The sequence below is a fragment of the Triturus cristatus genome, chromosome 9 (genome assembly GCF_964204655.1).
Source record: "Triturus cristatus chromosome 9, aTriCri1.1, whole genome shotgun sequence".
Classification (NCBI taxonomy): domain Eukaryota; kingdom Metazoa; phylum Chordata; class Amphibia; order Caudata; family Salamandridae; genus Triturus; species Triturus cristatus.
Window position 1 is genome coordinate 789,436,235 of NC_140592.1, and position 22,159 is coordinate 789,458,393.

General features: G+C 43.6%; 1 protein-coding gene across 2 annotated transcripts in view; it reads left to right on the plus strand.

Moving 5' to 3' along the window:
• MNAT1 (MNAT1 component of CDK activating kinase) overlaps window positions 1–22,159 on the plus strand; it is a 574,189-nt gene that overhangs the window by 286,338 nt on the left and 265,692 nt on the right. For both annotated transcript variants that reach the window (XR_014968776.1, XM_085626176.1), the window contains exon 5: window positions 4,237–4,377. Coding sequence is in view for 1 of the 2 variants with exons in the window: in XM_085626176.1 (XP_085482302.1) it covers window positions 4,237–4,377 (141 nt within the window). In the remaining variant the exon portion in view is untranslated. The remainder of the gene's footprint in view (window positions 1–4,236; window positions 4,378–22,159) is intronic.

Below are 22,159 nucleotides of genomic sequence, written 5' to 3' on the forward strand. Positions count from 1 at the left end.
AGTGGCAAGCTAGGTGTTCAGGTGCCTACTGATGCAGTCGTGCTGCGGCCTGCATTAAGTCAGTCCTGGGGTGAGTGCGGCTTCTGTTGGCGGCAAGAACGGTGAGCGGGAATAACCCGAGCAGTAAAACCCAGGCAGCTGCATTGTCACTTGGTCAAAAAGTGGAAACTGGATCAGGCTGGAACAAGCAGGAACTGGAGGCAAGTAACAAGCTAGGTGCCCAGGTGCCTACTGATGCGGCCGTGCTGCTTTCTGCATTAAGTTGGTCCTGGGGTGGTCGGGGCGTCTGTTGGCAGGAAGAACAGTGGGCAGTATAAACCGAGGCAGGAAAACGTGAGCAGCGGTTATGTCACTTGTTCAAAAGGTAGCAACTAGATCAGGCTGGAACAAGCAGGAACTGAAGGCCACTGGCAAGCTTGGTTCCCAGGTGACTCTTAGGAGTCATATGCGCTTTTCCTTGTACCTTGTTTTTTGTGGATGTATTCTGCAAATTGTTACATTTATAATAAGCAATGAACTAGATGTTACATCCAGCTCATCTCGCATATGTATATGTGCAAAATTACGTAAACCTATTGTGATTATAAAATGGCATAAAAGGTGTATGGAAGTCAACATCTGAATTTTAAACATTAGAATCCAAGCATAACATTGTAGTAGGATGTGTCTAAAATTGTGACCCTCCTCTAACAACACTGTTTATTTAGGCTGTTTTGAGCCTCACCTTGTTCTGTAATTTCTAGAAAGTCATATATCTTCTAGGGATGCTTCCACATTCTAGAGATGCTGCCATCTTTTTGTCTTCCTTTTCATTGTTTTTGTTAATGTAATTCCGATGGTGCTGTTTCTGTTATATAAAACAATGAATTATCAAGACAATATTTTAGTAGACACAAAAGAAAAAGTAGTCGAACAGAATAATAATATCACCAGCTACATTTGAGTGAATATGTTTAATATTGTCTGATGTTGGTATTTACATTTTGTGACTGATCATGACCTATCCATGAGAAGCAGTCAGTGGTTTCTACTATTGAAATTAATATGGGGGTGTGCATTGTTTTTAGGTCTTTGCGTAGGCCCTGGCCTTTTGATTTTACTAATAGTGTATTTAAAGGGGCTTTCAGGTCGCCTTTTTCAAACACTGGTCTGTTGTTGTGGCATTCACATTTCTCTTCTGCCCACTACACCATACAGAATGAGGCACTGGGGCAGCCCACTTCAGCCATTAGCTAATGTCATTGTGAGTGACTGCATTCACTCTTTCCCAATGAGCAAATCAGCACAACAAGTAATTCCTTCCGGACCAGAGACTGCTATGGCAATGTGAAATTTGTTAGACCAAAAAAATATTTTCGCTTTCAGCAATGTTTATTTTTTATCACAGTAAGGATCAGGAAGCTCCTCAAAAAGCAAACATTTCAAACACAAGGAGATGATGGATGGAGTACTGAAACTTTTCAGACACTCACCCCCAGTCACAGATCTGGGTTGAATCCATCATCGTTCTTTATCTCACTTTGCCACCCCAGTTCAGACTTAGCCATATGCAAATCAGTCTTGACCCTGTTCCTCATGGGAACAGGCCAGCCCGAACTTCCAAGCCAGCTCTTCCCTGAACCGGAAACAAGCATCCTGGGACTAGTTTCGGGGTAATACTCATCAGCCAGGTTCGCTTGAATCCAGTGGCAAAGTGTTCAAGGGACTCACATCTGGGCCAACCCTGCCAACTTAGGGCGAACAAAGCAAACACAAGGAGAAGATGTACGGAGCACTGAAACTTTTCAGACACTCACCCCCATTCACGGATCTGGGTTGAATCCATTATCTTTCTTTAGCTCACTTCGCCACCCCAGTTCAGACCTAGCTGTATTCAAATCAGTCTTGACCCTCTCCCTCATGGGAACAGGCCAGCCCGAACTTCCAAGCCAGCTCTACCCTGGACCTGGAAACAAGCATCCTGGGACCGGTTTCGTGGTAACACTCCTCATTAGTCAGGCTACCTTGAATCCAGTGGCAAAGTGAGCAAGGGACACATGTCTGAGCATACCCTGCCAATTTATGGCGAGCAAAACAAACACAAGGAGATGATGGACGGAGTGTTGAAACTTTTTAGACGCTCAACCCCAGTCACAGATCTGGGCTGAATCTATCATCGTTCTTTAGCTCACTTCACCACCCCAGTTCAGACCTAGCATTATGCAAATCAGTCTTGATCCTGTTCCTCATGGGAACAGTCCAACCTGAACTGCCAAGCATCCTGGGACCGGTTTCGGGGTAACGCCCCTCATCAGCATGGCTAGCTTGCTTCTAGTGGCAAAGCAAACATTGGCAAAGCCAGTGCCCGACTGTTGGACTTGGCCCTCTCTGCAGGGTTATCCCCAACCTTTTTGCATTTACCTCTCATGTTTTCTGAAGTTCATGTTTGGTGGCTTTGGGACTCTGTATTTTACCACTGCTAACCAGTGATAAAGTTCTTGTGCTCACTCTTCTAAACATGATAAAACTGGCATAAATACCCAATTGGCACATTTAATTTACTTGTACGTCCTTAGTAAATTAGTACTACATGTACCCAGGCCTGCAAATTAAATGCTACTACTGTACCTGCGGCACTCATTGTGCCATCCACTCAAGTAGCCTTTTAAAACATGTCTCAGCCTGCCATCGTGGCCTGCGTGCAGTTTTAAACTTCTAGTTCGACTTGGCAAAATAAGTATTTTGCCAAGCCCAAAACCTCATTTTATCCTTAATACATATAAGTCACCCCTAGGCTAGGCACTAGACAACCCATATGGCAGTGTGCATTGTATATAAAAAGTTGGACACGTAGTCTTAAGTTTTACATGTTACTTTTGTTTGAAGCAGGTAGAAATACCATTCTTTGTCAGGAAGGAAATTCCAAAACTATATGTGGGGGAACACTTTAGTAGTTACTTCCACTCAAAACTGGCACCAGTTATAAATCTAGGACCTCAGATGCACTCTTCATTTCACTTCTGAACCTTTGGAGGTCTCGGAGGACTGCCCTGCTGCATATGGCCTACTGTGTACTTCATAGAACTGCACTGCTACGCCAATAGTAATGCCCTGTGCCTTCAGAGGACTGCCCTGCTGCTCTCAGAGGACTGACATGCTGCTTGAGAGCTGCTTTTCTGCTTGAACCCAGGACTTTCAGGGTGATACCTAGGGCTAGTTGGCTTGTCCTGATCAGAGCCCCAGGGACTGAAAACGCTCCAACCATCTTAAACTTGCATCTGGACCCAGCCTGAGTGAGCCCTGACCCTCCAAGTGGTGCCCCTCTATACCTCAACCCTTGAAACTGGTGCTAAAGGTGCCCCGATAGCACAAATCCAAATCTTCCCTCTTTGAAAATGTTAAGCCAAAAAATGCCCTGAGAAGCAAGAGGAAACTGGGACCTACCTGCTTCCTGATCCGCCCAAGGTGCATCGCCGGTCGGCCTGACTCCACGGTAGCTCTTGCTGCTTTCTTCTCTGCAGCAGAAAATCCTGTTCAGTGGCTCCTTGCAGGAGGAGGATCCCGCCTCCCAGTGCCCTCATCACCGACAGCCTGCAACTTCGTCCCGCTGGATATTTTTTACTTCCAAAAACAGAGACTAAGTCCGAACGTAGAAACATTCACTGCGACTTCGTCAAGCTGCTCTCCGACACTGCCAGCTGTCTTGCCCCGCTGAATGTACCTTCTCAGGCATTTTTTCTCAAAAATGCTCTAAGCAGGTAAGCAGGGACCGGGTCCAATACACTTCGTGTAGCGGAACATATCAACGCAGTCTATTTTTCATTCCAAACTTTAAAAATTCACAACTCTGGTTCTACGGATTTTTTGTTGTTTAGATGTTAAATAGTTTACTAAAACTGTATTCTAAATTGGTGTGGGATGTTGTGTTTTCACTTTATTACCGTTTAAGTGCTGCATATATACTTTACACATTGTCTCTAATTTAAGCGTGACTACTTTTGTGCCAAGCTACTAGAGGGTTAAGCACAGGTTAATTTAGTGGCTTTTCGTGATTCACCCGACAGGGATTGTAGCTGTTCCTTGAGAAGAGCTCACGTCACCCTCAACCAACAATCCAGATTCTCACAAAGACCTATTGGCTTGGCCAATGCTTATTGCTGTTGTTTCTTGCACTTTGATCAAAACACACTTTCATTTGATTGCAAACTTAAATAAAGTTGTCCAAAGTATATTTCATTTTCCCATCTTTTGTATTAGACTCGAGAACAAGAAGTGTTGGAGGAAGCCTTGGAAGAGGAACGGAATGCTAATGTGCAAAGAAGAGTACTAATCCAAAAAGAGGAACACATGCAACAGATTCTGAAAAAGAAAAATAAACAAGCTCTTCTTGATGAGCTGGTAGGTGGTTGTTTGTTAATGTATTGTAAATATCTCGTTAAAGGGGGTGTTTAATTTCAAAATTAGATCTTTTTTTTTAATCAGCACCCCTTCATTAGGATTTTCTTATGGTGTCTTGGATGCCATTTTAAAGGCTAGACAAGGATGAAATGTTCTTAACTACATGCATTAACCGTTTCTTCGCAATAAATGTAACTTACAATTTGTTTTGCAACAAAACAAATCTTTCTAAGTGAAATTGCTCTCCAGGTGCAATATATTTGTACTTTGGTTCCAGACATCTTTTCTTTTTAGATATATCATTTATTTCAAGGATTTTATGTGGCTGATATCAGAGCCACTACCGGCTTTGAAAAATGTTTCTATGTGAAAAGACCAATCGCCTTTATAGAAAACCTATCTGTGTCCAGTGCATAGCAATAAGGCATTGTAGCAAATCCTGTTACTTGTGTTCCATGCCTGTGAGCTGAGAATGGACAACTGTCTTCTTCCATAAAGAATAAACAGGTGAAACTGACTCTTCTTATACACGTAATTTGCTTAGCCACATGTCTAGATATCCTTTTGAGTGCTGTGGTGAATGGTGATACTGATTTGGCTTGGAAGGACTGTAAGTGTGATGTGGGATACTGTGAAATTGAGTGGAAGTAGTAAGGGCTAGAAAGAGTGTTGCTAACAGTGAGGAAATTGGCAGTAAGACATCAGAATGTTGAAACTGCGGCTGTGGTACTCAAATGTACTTTGGGAGGCAACTTAAAGTAATGCCGTGACTGAGAGAAGGAGTCCATGGGGTTGTGCAGCCTGTCTTGCGAAATACACCACAGTGCCCTTTTTGGGTTGAATTGAAGTACATCGGGCACAACATAACCTGCACCAGGCTCTCAGACCATAAATAAGGTGTCATCCTCAAAATCAGATTAAAGAGTTTTCATACCTAATCACCTAGAAGAGTGAAGGCAAGTTCCTTGAAGATGTTTTTCCCCTTTAATAGACAACAACTAAAAACAAACTCAGTATCAGCCCTGTATCTCGATGATTAATGTCTAGTAGTGTCTAGAAAAATACAGGTGCCTTCACTAATCATTGTCATCTTCTCCACAGCAGTGGTTCCTTTCCTGACCACTGTAATGTCCCTTTACCTCAAAATTGTATGAGGTGGTCTGTCGATCCTCTAAGATCAGAAGATGAAGATAAAAAACAAAGGGGCAGCAGACGTTCATGGCAGAGATTCTCTTTTGCACCGTGAACTAAGGGATGATTTGATGACTATGAATCCCCTTATTACCCGCATATAAGGCATTGAGGACCTGCATGGAGAATTGGTGTGTAAACTTGTATTGCAGCTGACCTATGAACTTAGGCACATAGACTCTGGGATGCTCTGTGAAAACGTGCATTTGAATATTTATGGGAGCCCAACCATTATTATAGGATGAGCTATATTATTATCCATTACCACATAGAGGTGCCTTAATATGATTCTTAGTGTTGGAATCTTATAGCACCAAATAATACCAATCACACATTAGCCTTTGTGCCACACTCTGCTCTTATTGTCTCAGTAGCTGGGTGAACTCATCACATCAGTGGTCTTCAAACTTCTTAATGCTGCACCCCCATGCAAAAAAATAAATAAATAATAATCCTTGCCCTCCCTTCAATTTTTTCACAATTGTTCTGCTAAATTGCCAACATTTCAATATGTCTAAACATATTTGAACATTGCAGTTAAGCTCTAGTATCCCTTTTTTACACACACTCCCAGTCAGGATATAAATGACAAAAGTTGGTATGGATGGCCCATTACATGGTGGCTTACTGCCGCTCATGTTTTTAACACTTAAAGCATGATGCTTCTCTTGGCCAGAGACCGATGCCTCAGCTGAGATCACTTAAGGCCCCCCAGGGTGGCCCACCCCCCAATTTGAAGACCTCTGCATCACATGCATTCTTACTGAGGACTGGTAGATAATCAACCTGTAGTTGCAGATATACAAATAGCTCTTTCTGATTGCCATCAGATAGATCAGCATTGTTAGACATGAAGCAATGAAATGGGAAATTAAACTTTCCACTTAGTGCCGGTCTTAGTGGCCTTTTACTTCTTTTGGTTGAGGCACTGTATTCTGATCCCCTTCTCTTGTTGGTACTGGGGCACCTCTGCTCTCACCAGTGGATTCTAGGGACATTTAGTCTCTATCCTAGAAGGACGAAGGAAGCTCTCTTATGTACCAGGGAGGGGAGACATTAGTCAGAGAACTAAGGACTGGGTGGTGTGATCCATGTTGAGTGTCTTACTCTTCTACTTCTACCAATGGTCTTTCAGATGGTCAGAAAACTCTGTGATCCGTGTTAGTGGAATTCTGGCATTGAACCTCCTGCCATTTTATGAAGTCTTAAGCAGGCTCATCCCTTGGCATGGAGGTTGGTGCATGTGATGCAGGTTTCCACCACCTCCAGAATTTTGTACATGCTAATAATATTCTGGGCACTGCAACACAGGCTTCCATCCTGGGGAAAGCACAAAAGTCACTATCTTGTCTGCTCTGGTTCAGATCTACAGGGTAGCTGATGATGCAGTATAGCAGCTCAGGATTTGAGTGATTTGCCTGCTGCTTTTGACACTCTTGACCATCATCTTCTCCTGCAGCGGGTCCATGAAATTAGGTGTTATAGCAAAGTGCTAGGTAAGGTTCTTTTTTGTTGAGCAGACTGCCAAATGTTGTCACAATGTGTGACAAATTCTCATCTTTGAGAACAATATTCCTGATGTGTCCTGTCTACTTCCTCGTTTTCAGAAGTAAAATATATTTTCTTGACTTTGGTTGAGTCATGATTTCTTCAATTAAAATAAGTAGGATTGAACAAGTTTAGTTCTTGAAGAATAACAGCAGATTTGAAACGTAATGGAAGCTTCAAAGGGAAGCAATTTGTGTAAGGTCTATAGAGATAGTGTCTTGTTAATACCTGTTCTCATCTAACAAATTAAATGCGAGGTTGAGGGCAGAATGGCATTCCCTGAAGCTAGGTGGATTTGTGAAGACATTCCAGAAGAGCAATGCCTCAATCCAGAAATGCTGAGTTCATATAGGTACCACTGGCTTCAATCAAAACCACTTTACCACCACCAAGGTGCCACACAAATTCCCCTAGTGTCCTGTTATCATTTGAGTTTGTTCTTTAAATGAATAAATCTCCTGATTTTTACATATTAACAGGGAATACATATGAGGAGCTTGTAAAAGAGTATTATTATTATTATTTTTTTAACGAAAGCCCTGTTTTCCAAAGGATGTCTTATTTCTCACAGAGAGCTGCTGACTTGGTAAACTGTGAATGGACTATTCCGAGGTCCTAGCAGTTTCCTGAAATATCCTGTGCATTTTGTTTGCCTCTGATGTGTTACAGAGTTGATGGCACTATATCTTGTTGTTGCACTGATCATCATGCCCACAGGCATAGATATATACACACAAACTGTAAAATAACTTTTACCTAATAAAAAAAAAAAAACTTAAAGCTGTGGTCGTATTAAGGTGAATAAGGCATTTTTTTCAGCAACTTTTTGAATAACGGACATGCAACCAAAAGACTCATAGTAATGCCAACGGCTACTTTCCAAAATTATCACATTCTTCGTTCTTATAGTTCAAAATTTACTTAGTTAATTTCAGAAAAAATTATGACTTGCATGGTACCATAGAACATCTAATATAACCTCATTATACTGGTGTGCAAGTGATGTGTTACTAGGGTAAGTATGATGAATGGTAATACACACTGATCCTTTTGCTTTCTTGTGTTTGTCGTTGTTCAAATGGTTACAAAATAATTAGAACCTTCATCAAATTATTATTATTATATCGATTTATTTTATTCAATGTATTTAATATGTTGTTTTCTGAGTAAGCCTACTTTAGCCTCTTCGTTTTAATATCTTGACCATTGTTGGGATCGTGTTGTATTAAGTCGTGCATGTTATTTTTACGCTGAGACATCTTATTCTTGTAACATTTCTGTTATGATATAAATTTTCATTTAAGTTGGCTCCTCTGCACCATATAAAAGACTCTGTGCTGTAATTAAATGAAACAATAGTGGGCCTGTTTCTTGCTCTTCACCTCTTGTCCTGCTTCTTTGCTGGGCCATATTGCCTTCCCTTAATGAATAAGGTAACCGTAGCTTTCATTAAAACATATTATTTTACTACTTTAACATAGCTCTGAAAAAGGTATGTGTGTAGGGTTTTCAGTGGTTATTTTATATGGGGTTTTCACCAAACAGCTTGGTATACTATTTTACTTTCTCCTGGCCACAGAAATGCAACCAGGAATGAGTTTCGCACAAAGTTCATCCGGATTATCCATCAGTGATAGTCCTCTGTGCTTAATTTGGAAAAAATGCAGAGGCAGAAAGCTTTTCTCAGGAGGCAGTGCCGTGAAATGCTTGAGTTGCCAAAATATCAAAATACGCCCTGCACTTCATGTATCTTTAGCTCATTCCTGGGGATTCTTTTTCATTGCTGCTTTTGCACTTTGCCACTGTTCTATATTTAACTTATTCTTTCCCTTTCTTCTGACCTATCTGCATCTTGCTCTGGGTGAAGGTTCAATTATGAAAAATGTCCTGGTCTGCAATAATTGGTGTCTGTACCCACCGTCTGATACCACCAGGGCACATTAAACACTAGTAGTTCTTCTTAGACCTAATCATTATTTGGCGGCAGTAATATGCCATTGCCTGTCTCCTAGCTTTCACTAATTTAAATATTTTTTCTTATCTAGAATTTCAGTGTTGCAAAAATGTTTTGACTGTTGTAGTTTGTGATTCCAACATAGGTTGGCCAGGTAGCAGCTGCTGGTGCATATGCAGTGATCTTCTGTGTTTACATCCTGTATTTATAGACTTTCTTTGGAAAACAGTAAGCTGGAACATTTTTTTTTGCATATGTTTGGAAACCTGTTATTTGAAAAACGGTACTGTCCTGATTACAATCTTTTGTAATTGTCAGACACCAAGTGATGCATTTGTCGCCTTAGCGTTCTAAATTTAAGTCTCTTATTTGTGGTGTTTCCTAGGATTAGCCCAGTAATCTACCCTGTTCAATCTCTACATTACCCCTCTCATTTCCTTTGAATAAATTGTTTGGTTTTGCCATCATGTTCTACACAGTTGACACTCACATTACAGTTTCCTTCAATGACAATCATGCAATGGTCAAGATATTAACACGAAGAGGCTAAAGTAGGCTTACTCAGAAAACAACATATTAAATACATTGAATAAAATAAATCAATATAATAATAATTTGATGAAGGTTCTAATTATTTTGTAACCATTTGAACACCGACAAACACAAGAATGGTTAAATCTCACTTAGTTTTTGAAGTCTGCAGTCCTTCTTGCCATGCCCTTGCTATTTTATTCAGTTCTGATAACACTTTAGAACTATGTGTGTTCCCTACATTACATTTTGCCAAACATTGCTGTCCTAGTTTCTAGATTAGTTACTTTCAGATTTTAGTTCCAACTGGTTGACTAATTGTTATGACTGATGCACAATTTATGTTTGAATGTGACGGGGATATAGAAAGCTATCTGTATCATGGTACAATGTTTTAGTGAAATTCTTTGTGGCTATGAATGAATGAAGACGACTTGAAAAGCGTACTGATACCTACCAAAGGGGTATCCTGACGCTGAAGCAGGGACAGACGTAATTGATTCCTTGCAAATATAAGAATATTACATTTTTTCCTTAAGATAACAAATGGGTGGGAGAGAATTTCAAAGCTTCACTGCAAGTACAAAAAAGATCTGCCCCCATCTAGATCTTCTGTATCTTGGGACTATAATTTTTTTTGCAGAAGTGGAGCAGAAAGCTCTAGTAGGAGAGTGCTGGGATATAAGCCTTTGAAGATAGGGAGGGCAAACACCAGAAAGTATTGTGGTAGGAATGGAAGGTTTTCAGGATTGAATGTTTGTGTACCGGGATCCAATGAAGTTAGATGAGTATAAATAGAAGACTAAGAAGACAGTTTCACTATCAGATGTCCTAGTCGAAGCCTACGAAGAGTACAAGAAGGAAGGTGTAGATAAAGGGTATTGCAATAGTCAGTACTGGCCATCATGGTAGCCTGGATGGCGGGCAGGCTTTCGGTGAGTAGAGGGAAGAAGAATAACTTTCCACAGAATAGAAACATGATTAACAACACATAGTAACCAGTTTAGGAAAAAGATTGGAGAAAGAAAAGTATCAAAACTTACTCCCAGATTGCTTGCTGAGCTGACATAGCAGAAGCTGGGGGGGGCTGCCAACTCACATGGCCAAGGTGGCCATTCAAATAGGTGGAGAACAATCAAAGAAAAGAACGTCATTCCTAATACTGTCTGCTTCACTGTGGCATGACGTCCACCTAGCCACCTCAGACATACATAGCTGAAAATTAGCAGACTTATCCTTAACATGATTGTCATTGAAGGAAACTGTAATGTGAGTGTCAACTGTGTAGAACATGATGCCAAATCCAAACAATTTAATCAAGGAAATGAGAGGGGTAATGTAGAGATTGAACAGGGTAGATTACTGGGCTAATCCTAGGAAACACCACAAATAAGAGACTTAAATTTAGAACGCTAAGGCGACAAATGCATCACTTGGTGTCTGACAATTACAAAAGATTATAATCAGGACAGTACCGTTTTTCAAATAACAAGAGAGATCATGCTTAAAGTACAGTTATCATTGTGAGACAAACTCTGCGGTCACATCCAACAGGATGCTCCATTTCATTGATCTAAGATGGAACGAAGCTCCTCGGTGACTGCCGGCAACACTGTCTTCATACTGAAGGAAGAACAAAAGGCAGTCTTAATAGAGTCTAGCAAGGTATGGGATTCAATACAAAAGAATAACTGAATAGTTACTTCTTTCTCCATAATTCTTTTCAATAATAGTAACAAAGAAATGAACATAACATTGCATGAGGTTTGATGGTCTGCCGTGGGCTTTATCAATAATGGAAAAATTAGAGCTTGTTTCTACTGAGCAGGATCTTTTGGCATTGCATAGGGAGCTATTACATAATTTAGTCAACACAGGAGCCAGAGTATTGAGTGTCATATGAGAAATGGCTGCTGGGCCGGGTCTTGCAGAGAGCCAGATTTACTAGATGTTGCTGTTCTACTGACAATGTCAATTGAAAGGGGAAAGATTCCTGTGACACCAACCTGCCATTGGTTATTTATTGTGGCATGGATCAGCTTTAACTGTAATTTAAAAAAAACAAGTAAGATTGAAGCTAATTTTAAAATAAAACATCAGAAAGAGAATGACACAACACTTCACACAGTGTAATCAACATAAACGTGCTTCAGGCAGCAACAGTTCTTTAACAATCTGGACCGACCACAACATCATTCCCTTCACAGTGGCATAACGAAACTTGAGGGGGACGCCTTCAAAGTACATGGAGCCCCCCCCCCCCCCCCACACAAATTCTGCGCGCCAGTCAAGAGCTCTCAGGCCAGCGACCCTCCATACTGCGTGGGCTGCAGGGCTTTTGTTATGCCACTGTTACCAATACAGCCGTTATAAGTAACCTTTGATGGTGGAGTTAATAGTTGGGCTTATTTTACTGGCAGTCTATCATAGGTGGTTGTCTATCCACTACAGGGTCTCTGCCATCAGTACATCGGGGAAGTATGCCCTATTTTAGGTGGGTTTCCTGATGCAGACTCCTTTCATGATATACAACATCGGGCCCACTCATCGTTCAGTTTTGCCAATACTGCATCCACTGCTCCTTCTCTTTCACGCCTCCTTCCTCCCTCTTGCTTCCTAGCTCTTTCTTTCCATTATTTCTGAGCATCCTATCTTTTCTTCATTCTCATCCCAGCCTTTTTCTTTCTTTTCTCTGTCACTTTTATCTCCAACTTTTTCTCTCCAATCCCGTCAAAATTATTCCACTATGCTTTTCCTATCTCCTGTGCAGTATTTCTCTCCCTTTATCTGCTCTTTTTATGCTATCTGCTTTGTATTTCCTTCGTCCATTTTCTCACCCTCTCCATTCCCTACCTCTTTTCTCTTCACCTCTTTTAAACCCCACCCTCTCTTCCTCATCAGCTGACCTTGTCCTTACAGCACATCGTGATTTATTTCCTGCATATTGTTTCTCATTGTATCCCTTGATTAGCGCTTCCAGTGCATTCTTATCTATCACTATGCTCTTCATCAATCCTGTACAGACCTGGTGCCTGGATCTCTCATCTTGAGCTCTTATTGCCCTTCTTCTTCCGCATACTCTTCCAGAACACCTACCCTCAAAGATCGTATTTATTTACACCAGAGTCTTCACTGGTGTCTCTAGAGAGGCCTAGTTGAAATTCAAATTCATGAACAACAGATCACAAAACATGTCTTCTCTTTTGATCTCACTGTATCTTCACTCTCACTTTCTCTCAAAGTCTTCTTCTCTTCTTAGTTCTCTCACCCATCGTCTCGTTCTCTCTCTCTGCCTCATTTACTCTCATTCTTTCCATATATCTCCTTCTCATTATCTTGCTCCTTCTCTGTTTTACATTCTGTTTTTCCTCCCTCTCTCATTCTTCACCCCTCACGCTCTGCTTTCTCTGTCATCTTATTTTTTCTCTGGCATTTCACATTTGTTTCCCCTCATATTGTTACACTCCTCAATCAAGTTTCCCTTCTCCCTTTTTCTTACTCTGACGGACACGCTGTGAGCTCTAATTTCATCTTCCACTCTGTCTCTTATATTTCTCTCCGAGAATTCAGACTTCTTTATGTGTAGACATCTCACTTTGTACTTGAGAATAAAACTATAAAATAAGGTTAGAATCCCATACCGGAGTAATATATTAAATAACTCCAAGGGATGCATCACCTCATGGATAGGCATCATTCAAATGTAACACTGCATATAGGTTGTAGCAACATAATGCCATCTGAAAAATACAAATTGCAGAATATTTGCCCCTACGTTCAAATATGCACTGGCCAGCGGTTTTTGTGTTCTTGTGTCCCCTGCAGTGTTTACCATGGAGCTCAGGGCAAGGAACCTTTTCCAGCACAAATGATGCCCCCAAATGGACTGCTGTGAACCTAAGCACATTTATAACATTACTTTAATGAGCTCTGGCATCCCCAAAAAAGGAAAAGACTTTGCACCCCAGGAGGGTCTGTATGTACAGACAACAAACTTTAGTTTAATACCAAGTAAGTGTCTATGTTTCGAGAACAAGAACAGAAGCACTCACCTTCGTTCACCCTGCAAAATCACTTTGTCTACCTTAAATGTGTTTATTTCAACTTTCCCCTACTGGTTCATTTTTATAAGTCTTCTAGCTTTCAGGGGAAAATATGCATAATGGAGCTTGGGAGAGGTGAGCAGGGCCGGCTTTAGGGCAGTGCGAGTGGTGAGGCGCTGACCTGGAGACGGGCACTGTACTCAGGAGGGGCACTGTGCTTAACAGCTTGTTACGATTTTAAAACGCCTGCTGCAGAGTTCCTTGTGCATCCAGCTTTCGGGCAGCAATACAAATGTCAAGATAACTCTTGTAATTAATGTTCCTGCTGGAGAAATAGGTCAGAGTTGCATGTAGTGGCAGTTTTGACTCGCCATAAAGTAGCACAGAGGGTTATATGCCTACTGCAAAGAACAGATCTGTATTTTATTAGGCTAGGTGAGTGCATTAGTAAAACCAGCCTTTAACAGTGCTTTAAAACAAATAAAATGTATGTGAGAGGCGCTATGGAGCGATGAGGGGCACTTTTTCCAGATGGTAGTGAGGGAATCCGAGGAGGAGGTCCTTGGAGGAGGGGCATGCAAAAAGACTGTAGCACCGGGCACCACCAACGCTTAAGCCGGCCCTGGTGGTGAGTGACGAACTGAAAGCATTGCATGTGCCGAAAGTGCTTACCCTGCCTTCTCAGCACCTCCTCTAGAGTGTCTTGATTATGAACTGCTCTGTCATTGGATGGGTGATGCTGCGCCACTCACCTCTAAAGCATCACAACTCCTGACAAGTGCCAGAGCACCATCGGGATACAGCCTCTCAGAAATATCTACAAATTAAACCACTGATCATCTCTGATGCCTATCTGCGGCCGGTCTGTTTTCTTTCTACCTGCCCTACCAGTTTCTTTTTCTCCAGCGAGTGGAAACAGAGAGGTTGGTGCAGGGCAGATACAAGGAAAAATACATATCTGAGGAGCCAACAAGTAAAATAAATGCAGTCGACACGCAAGATGCCCCCCCTCGCTCCTGAACCCCGGTGCCGCTGCACCACTGATAGCCCCATATTCTGTACCTTCCAATGCATCCCAGCAGAGTCCTGGTCCTGGAACTGCAATCCTTCTCATGCCCCAGTCAGCACTGTGCTTCCTCGTCCCTTCTCAGAAGAGCAGTGCCCTGTGGAGGATGATCTCTCTGAGGGCCCCCACCCTAGTCAGGGTTCTGGCGGGCTCTGACTGAAGAGAAACAATGTAAGTTGTTACTTTGTTTCTCTTCAGTCCTGGGTCAGCAGGAGGAGCTCAGAGCAGGCTGCACACTGCAGCTGCTTCAGAGCAAGACACACACAGCTCTTTACAGATGAGCTGAGGGGGCTGAAGACTGCCCCCCCTGCACCGCAGGGGTGTTTGTTAGGCCCTTGCCACTTCAGCATCACAGGATCCCCATGCACCACCACCCAGCTCCTCCCACCACAGCTGGAACAAAGTGACGGAGACCCAGTAGACGGACGCCCTCAACACCACCCAGCCAGACTTCGTATCCAGCCTTGAACAGGCTGTCCTGAATTTCACTGCCTGGATCACCATCTGTGCCAACAGAGTCACCCCCATCAAGCCAGCTAGGACCAGCAGATCCATATAACAAGCTGGCATACACCAGAACTCAGGACAAAGAAACGCAAAGGCAAATTGCTAGAAAGAAGATGGTGCACCAGCAGTTATCCCCTAGACCGAGCCAACTTCAAGTTGGCCCTCAAAAAATACAAATCACGCCTAAAAGAGACAAAAGAAGCGCCATGGCAGACCGCATCGAAGCAAGCTCCAACCTCAGCCAGGAACTCTTCAGCATCGTCAGAGAGTTCTCATGCCAGTCAGCCACCGAGAATATGATCTCCCCTTCTCAGGAACTCTGCAACACCCTGGTGTACTACTTCCAAAACAAGATATCCACCATCTACTGTGAATTTGAACTCCAACACACTGACCTCTACAACCTACTCACACTGACTGACACCACCCACAACCACCTACTCACCGCATGGGTACAGCTCACCATGCAGAACACTATAGCCACCATGAACTCCATCCACTGGAGCACCCGCTGACCCTGCCCACACCACTTCTACCTCGGAAGCAAGGAAATCAGCTGCACACTAACCTCCATTCTCAATGTATCCATCACCATGGCCACCTTCCCCGATGGGTGGAAACACGCAGAGGTCAGACCCTTCTTCAAGAAACCCTCTGTCTGCCCCAGCGAACTCTAGAACTACCGCCCTATCACTTTCCTTCCTTTCCTACCAAAGTTCTTGAGAAGGCCATTAACCGCCAACTCACAGAACACTTGGAGAGAAACAACCCGCTGGATACCTCCAAATCCAGTTTCCACGCCAATCTGATGGCATCCGAACCCTCCAAACCCTCCTTGACCGAGGAAAAACGAAACAGTGACCCTGATCTTCCTCAACCTGTCAGCAGCGTTCAACACTGTATCCTACCACACACTCATCAAGCAACTCCACCACATCAGAATCCTGGGCGACGCCTTCAGATGGATTCCATCCTTCCTCACAAGAAGAACCCAGAGAATCCGCCTACCACCCTTCAAATTGAAACCCAAGGGCACCATCTGCGGCGTCCCGCAGGGTTCATTCCTCTGCTCCTCCGTGTTCAACACTTACATGTCGCCCCTGGACAACATTATCTGAAACCTGGGCCTCAACATCATATCCTATGCACCCAGGTCATCCTCTAGCTCGCAGAAGGACCCTCCATCACTAAGACCTACTTCCACAACTGCATAACAAGTGCCACCGACTGGATGAAGACCAACTGCCTGAACTCAACATAGACAAGAAAGAAGTGCTGATTTTTGGGAACAACACCTCTCTGTGGAGCAACATCTGGTGGCCCTCCAAACTCAAATCCACACCGACAAATCACACGCACAGCCTCAGCATCATCCTGGACAGCAAACTCACCATGAAGTGCCAGATCAACGTAGTCTTCTCCACCTACTTCCATTCCCTCCGCATGCTCCGTAAGATGGCTCCCCATCAGCACCAGGAAAACCATCACTCAAGTCTTAGTTACCACCCGGCAGGACTACAGCAACGCGATCCACGCAGGAATCACCACCCAACTCCTGAAGAGACTCCAGCCAATTCAGAGCGCATCGGCCAGACTCATCCTCCTCAAACACACCCACATAACCCCCCACCTCAGGAAGTTCCACTGTTTCCCCATCCAGAAAAGATACCAGTTCAAGAGGATGACACACCTACAAGGCCCTCAACGACCAAGGACCAGCATACATCAACCACCGCCTGAAGTTCCACCAACCCTCCGGACACATGCACTCCCCCTCCCTTGCACACACTCCCCACATCCGCTGATGCTACAGTGGAGGATGATCCTGCTCCTTCCTCGCCGCCAAGTCCTGAAACAACCTTCCCCTTCAACTCCGAACATCATCCTCTCTTACGGAATTCAGAAAGGGGCTCAAGATCTCGCTTTTTGACCGATCCCAGCAAGAACCCAGCGCCTGGATATCCTCTCGGATGATTAGCTGTGCTCTATAAATCTGAGTTGAATCTGAGTAGAATCTTAAATAATTTTCTAGTAGAATTCTTGGTGGTCTCAATTTTTTTGAGTAAAGGGAGGCACATGGTTTTGCCTAACAAAGGGAGTGGGCTACAAGCTATATAGGCTGTATGTTATGTCTGCAAACCTTTTGCTAAGGCCTCCACTGGGGTCCAGTAATCCCACAGTCATTAAGTTCAAGGCACTCTGCATTGGGGCATCTAACACACACAGACGAGTTCCAGTTTTTATGTTTGGAAAGTTTACACACTATGTACCTATCGTACTCGTAAGGTCAACAAACTCAAACAAAAAGGAAAGCACCGGAAGGAGGCAGTGTTTTCTCAGTTTTAATGGCATAATTATGGAATAGCCTTCCAGACCAGCTGAGGGAGACAGAGGACCACCTCTCTGTCTTCAAAATACTGGAAAATTGTTGTTTTGTTAACAGTGAGGGCTTCCGTGTTTATATGTAGAATACGTTGTTTGATGCCAAGACAAAATTTATAATGAGATAGTGCTTTACAAAAAATAACTACATACTGTAGAGTTATCCAGGAATGTACTGATTGTGTCTGGATAGTCTGTCCGTTAATGAAGGCTATGCTGTTTAGATTAGGTTTGTTAAGATATTAGGAATTTACATCCCATAGGCTGTTGATAGAAATGGAAAAGGAGGACTGATATGGAGAGGTGGAGTTTAGGATATGGCTCCAGCTCTGTGATGTTAGATTGTTCTCTGGCGATATTATTTTTTACAGGAGAAAGCTATGGGGCTTTGGTATATATTTGGACAACTGCACCACTTACCATATACGCAACTTAAGCCACTTATACAAGTAACCCTACTGCAGAAAATTCGGATGGGAATGTCCCCTGCATGGTATACAGGCCTCTGAACTGAGTGCTCGACCTCATGTGAATCCAGTATCCTGATTATTTGTTTGGCCCAGCCAGCAAACTAATCTAGCGGGTGTGCTTAGACCCTGGACTGTTGATGGTAAAGCCTATGTCCAGAACCTGAGCTGTGACTTGCGACTGCACATCCAAAGTTCTCTTTAGCAATATGAGACTACTGTCCATGTCTTGGGTTGATGACATAGAGCGGTGGTGGCAGCATACCAATTTTTGGGGATTCATAATTCTGGGCAGTGTCTGTCTGACAGGAGCACAGCCCACCGGCTCACTTGTGTAAAGTTCCACTCGAATGTGACAAACCATCCATTTTGTTTACATTTCACGTGTGAGTTGAGTACATTTGTGCTTAGATGTATATATGGCACGTGTCATAGGGAGACTGTTGGTTGTGACCAGTATAATCCATTTTGGATGGTCCCTGATTTCAACTCTGCACAAGATGGAGAGTTGATGCAGCTTCCCCAGACAGTGAAAGTGTATTGCCTGTAATCCTGTGGCTGTAGGGTCGAACATCAGTCACTGAAATGAGGAGGGATTGGGTGAAGACTACCTTTAGAAATTCCATGAGGTCCGTTTAGAAAAATGTTTCCGATTAATCCTTCCTGAACACTGCCAATTGGTGGCTGAGAGAGGGTGAGTCAGCAGATTCTGTTAAAGTTGAGGTTGGTTCTAGGCTGGACCTGCCCTTTTGTCTGTCCCTAATTACAGCTTCAGGAAGGCTGATGACAAAAAGTTGCTGAGATCCCACGCATCATTGTTCTCTTGTTTTGAAAACTTCTCTGTGGATCCAACATTGTCACTAAATGCTTTCAGAACTATCACCTTGCTTAAAGGCTGTGTCTGCACAACAGCCATAAAAATTACAATTGAAAGGGAACCACCCCATACCTGTTCCAGGACTCTAGTATATCAGCAGTCACCATAAGGAAAATTAGTATACATTTTGGAATCAAACCACTTCACTTTGTTCCACTTGCAAGTTTTCTTGACTAAGGAAGGGCTCGAAGAGCTGCTGTGCAAGGAGGGTGTCTGTATGTCCGAAAGCCAGTTTCACAGAGGTTAAGACTCAACCTGTAACTTGCTGAAGAAGTTTGGGGACTGCCTGGTGCATAGAAGCAAGGACATAGGAGAGATTTTGACTGGGCAGGAGGAAAGACTGTCCAGAGGCGAATTTGCGCTTGATCTTACTACTGCTTTTTAGCTGCTGCTATCTAGAAACATAAAGGATGAACATGCACAAATAACACATGCAGAATATGTACAAATAAAGGTAGCATGCATTTCCCCCATTTTTGTCCCACTGTATAAATTAGGCGGAAGGATGTAACTGCCCAGAAGGCGACCCCTGATCCTGACCCCCCTTCCACCACTGTGCCGCAACTCTTCCTTGACTCTAGAGGCGACGCCTCTTCTGTGACTGATGTCTTACTGCCATAGAATATTCCCATATGACCATAATGCGTAGATGATCACCACTTGCCGAAGAGTGTTCCACCCGGGCAGGTAACACAGGGCCATGCCTGAAAGAGTTAGAGACTGTTGCCCTAGACCTGTAAGGGTCAACCTGGCCAGCGCTGCCTGGGCGCTTACTAAGCTTCACGACAGAACAGAACTGTTGATCACCAGCATTGGGGTGGTGATTTTATAATTATTGTAGAGGACTACACATTAGCCAATTCTCATCAGATATTCCCCCTGAGCAGGCTTTCTGCATTGCTGAGTGAGAGCTACACCATTAGCGGGATATTGCTGTAGCAGGGCAGGTATAACCGCACCTGATCAGAGTTACAGGTAGATGCATGCTCTTACACACAGCCCACAATGAGCTGAAGAACCCCGAACCCTGTTATTTGTGTAGTATTTTGTTTTGTTGTATTATTAAGGTGCTTCTGTTTTTAAAAGAGAAACACTGGGCTGGAAAGCATCCTATTGTGGCTGTTGGTTGAGTTCTTAGTTATTGCCCAAAAACTCTAGCTCCCTGGGATCTTTTGACTCCTCACCCTCGCTACCTTGAAACTCAAGTGCAGAAAGGGTTATTTGGCTCAGTTTGCAGGACAGCCTCCAGGACAGCAATGAGAAACAACCTCAGCCGCTGCATTTGTGGTGCAATGGTCCATTTGTGCCCTATGGGTCCCCCCCCACAAACGAGATCTTACAGCGAGGTCTGTGAGGCATGTCAATGAGGCATTTGAGAACAATGTCTCAGTAAAAACAAACTCTTGAGTTTTTCATAATGTCTTGTAGCCATAGTAAAGAGCTTGTTAAGGAGGCTTACCTTAGCAGGTTGAAGTTTTGTAAGGATGAGGTAATGACCGTCATAACTTAAATAAGAGTTAAGTGAACTAGTTTACTTGGTTCATGAAGGTAACCAATTAGTTAAGGTCAATTAAAGTCTTGGTTCACAGTCTAAGAGTTTTTTATAATGGGTGTGGGGTCACATCATTGGTTTTCTACAATCCCTTGTTGTGGGAGGAGCTCACAAAATAATAGAAAGCACAAATCTATTCAGGTAGCCATGGGGTCTTCTTGATTGTTGTTAGGAGAAAAATTCCCACATTCCAATGGAGACCATAAGCCTTGACCTCAGTTGACAGAAATGAAGCAGGATTGATAGTACAATATCTGCAAATTGTACACTGGGATATCCATAATATTAGTCCCTGGAACAATTTCAGAATAATAACATTTATAGTATATCTTTGACTTCAATTCCTGATGTTCAGTTTGGTTTTTAGCATCATTCTTCATATGTCCTCTGTTGGGGAAAAATGTTTGCATTGAGGAACAAATCATTTCAACCGTAGAAGACCTAGTCAATTGCAACACCAAAGTTTGAAAAATGTGATGGAAACATTAATTCCCACAAGGAATCCCAACTAGAATAATTTTAAATGAGTTTGGGTAGTTGTTGCAAGGTAACAACATTTCCGTCGGTCGCAGCTCCCAGTCCCTTTGAGCTCCGCTCTCCTTGTGTGTGCCCGAGTCTTATTGCACGCATGCCCACTTTGCATTTTGTTATCCAAACCTGCACTTTTGATCTCCCCTCGGCCGCCCTGCACAGACTGGAGCCGCGATAGTAAAGCTCAGAGGGATTATTAATAACTCGCCTGTTTTGAGCTTTTCACCCGTTCACCCGCTGGTTCCCTTCGTGGTGGTACAGTGATTTTGCAGTGTTCAGTGGTTCGCAGCTGCCATTATAGCCGCGTCCACGCCCACCTCTGCTCTGCTTTTGCGGTGCGGGGGACACGTGAGGACGCCGACAGCAGGAGGATTGCGGTAAGCACGGCATTAAGGCGCTGAGCCCTGGGACTCTGCATTGGTACCCGGCGCTGCAGAGCTGGCAAGTGTGAGATAAGAGGGTGCATGCTGGTGCTGACGCTGAGGAAGATACTGGCGCTACAGTAAGCAACAGGGAAAATCCACCGGTGCAGCGCTGCAGCTAGGGAGGAATTAGTGTTAAGTCTGGCCCCCCCCTGCAGGAACTTTTGAACCTGGAGTTGGACCCTGAGCAGGGGGGCAGCGGAAAAGGTCATCACTGGTATAGCTCGAGAGGCATACATATTTCTTACAGCCTCTTTAACCCTCTTAATGCACACATGGGATGAATGTTGAATGAAGCTGCAGGTCTGCATATCTCCATAACGCTTGCATGAGGCTCCCAAAGACTCTCAAAAGAGGTGATTGGATATCTCCCCAGGTTTCAGAAGTGCCGTGCCCAAGAAATCTTTGCGCTCTGCACTCTCTGCTCTGTCTTGCTGCTGGGTTCGTCTTCAGTTCAACACATTCCATATTACAATGTACGATGCCATATATTAAGCGTCCTGAGACACATCGCTGTGGGCTGCCAGAGACTAACTTTGACTGCCAGTGCCTACGGAGGGACTCCAACTCTCAGGAGCCAGTGGGGCGCAGGAACGAACAGCGGCCACTCCCCCAACGAGCGAGGGCTACTATTTGACCTGCTCGCGCCTCCCGCTTCGCGGGAGACGCATCGCTAGGGGCTGCCAGAGACTAACCTTGACTGCCAGTGCC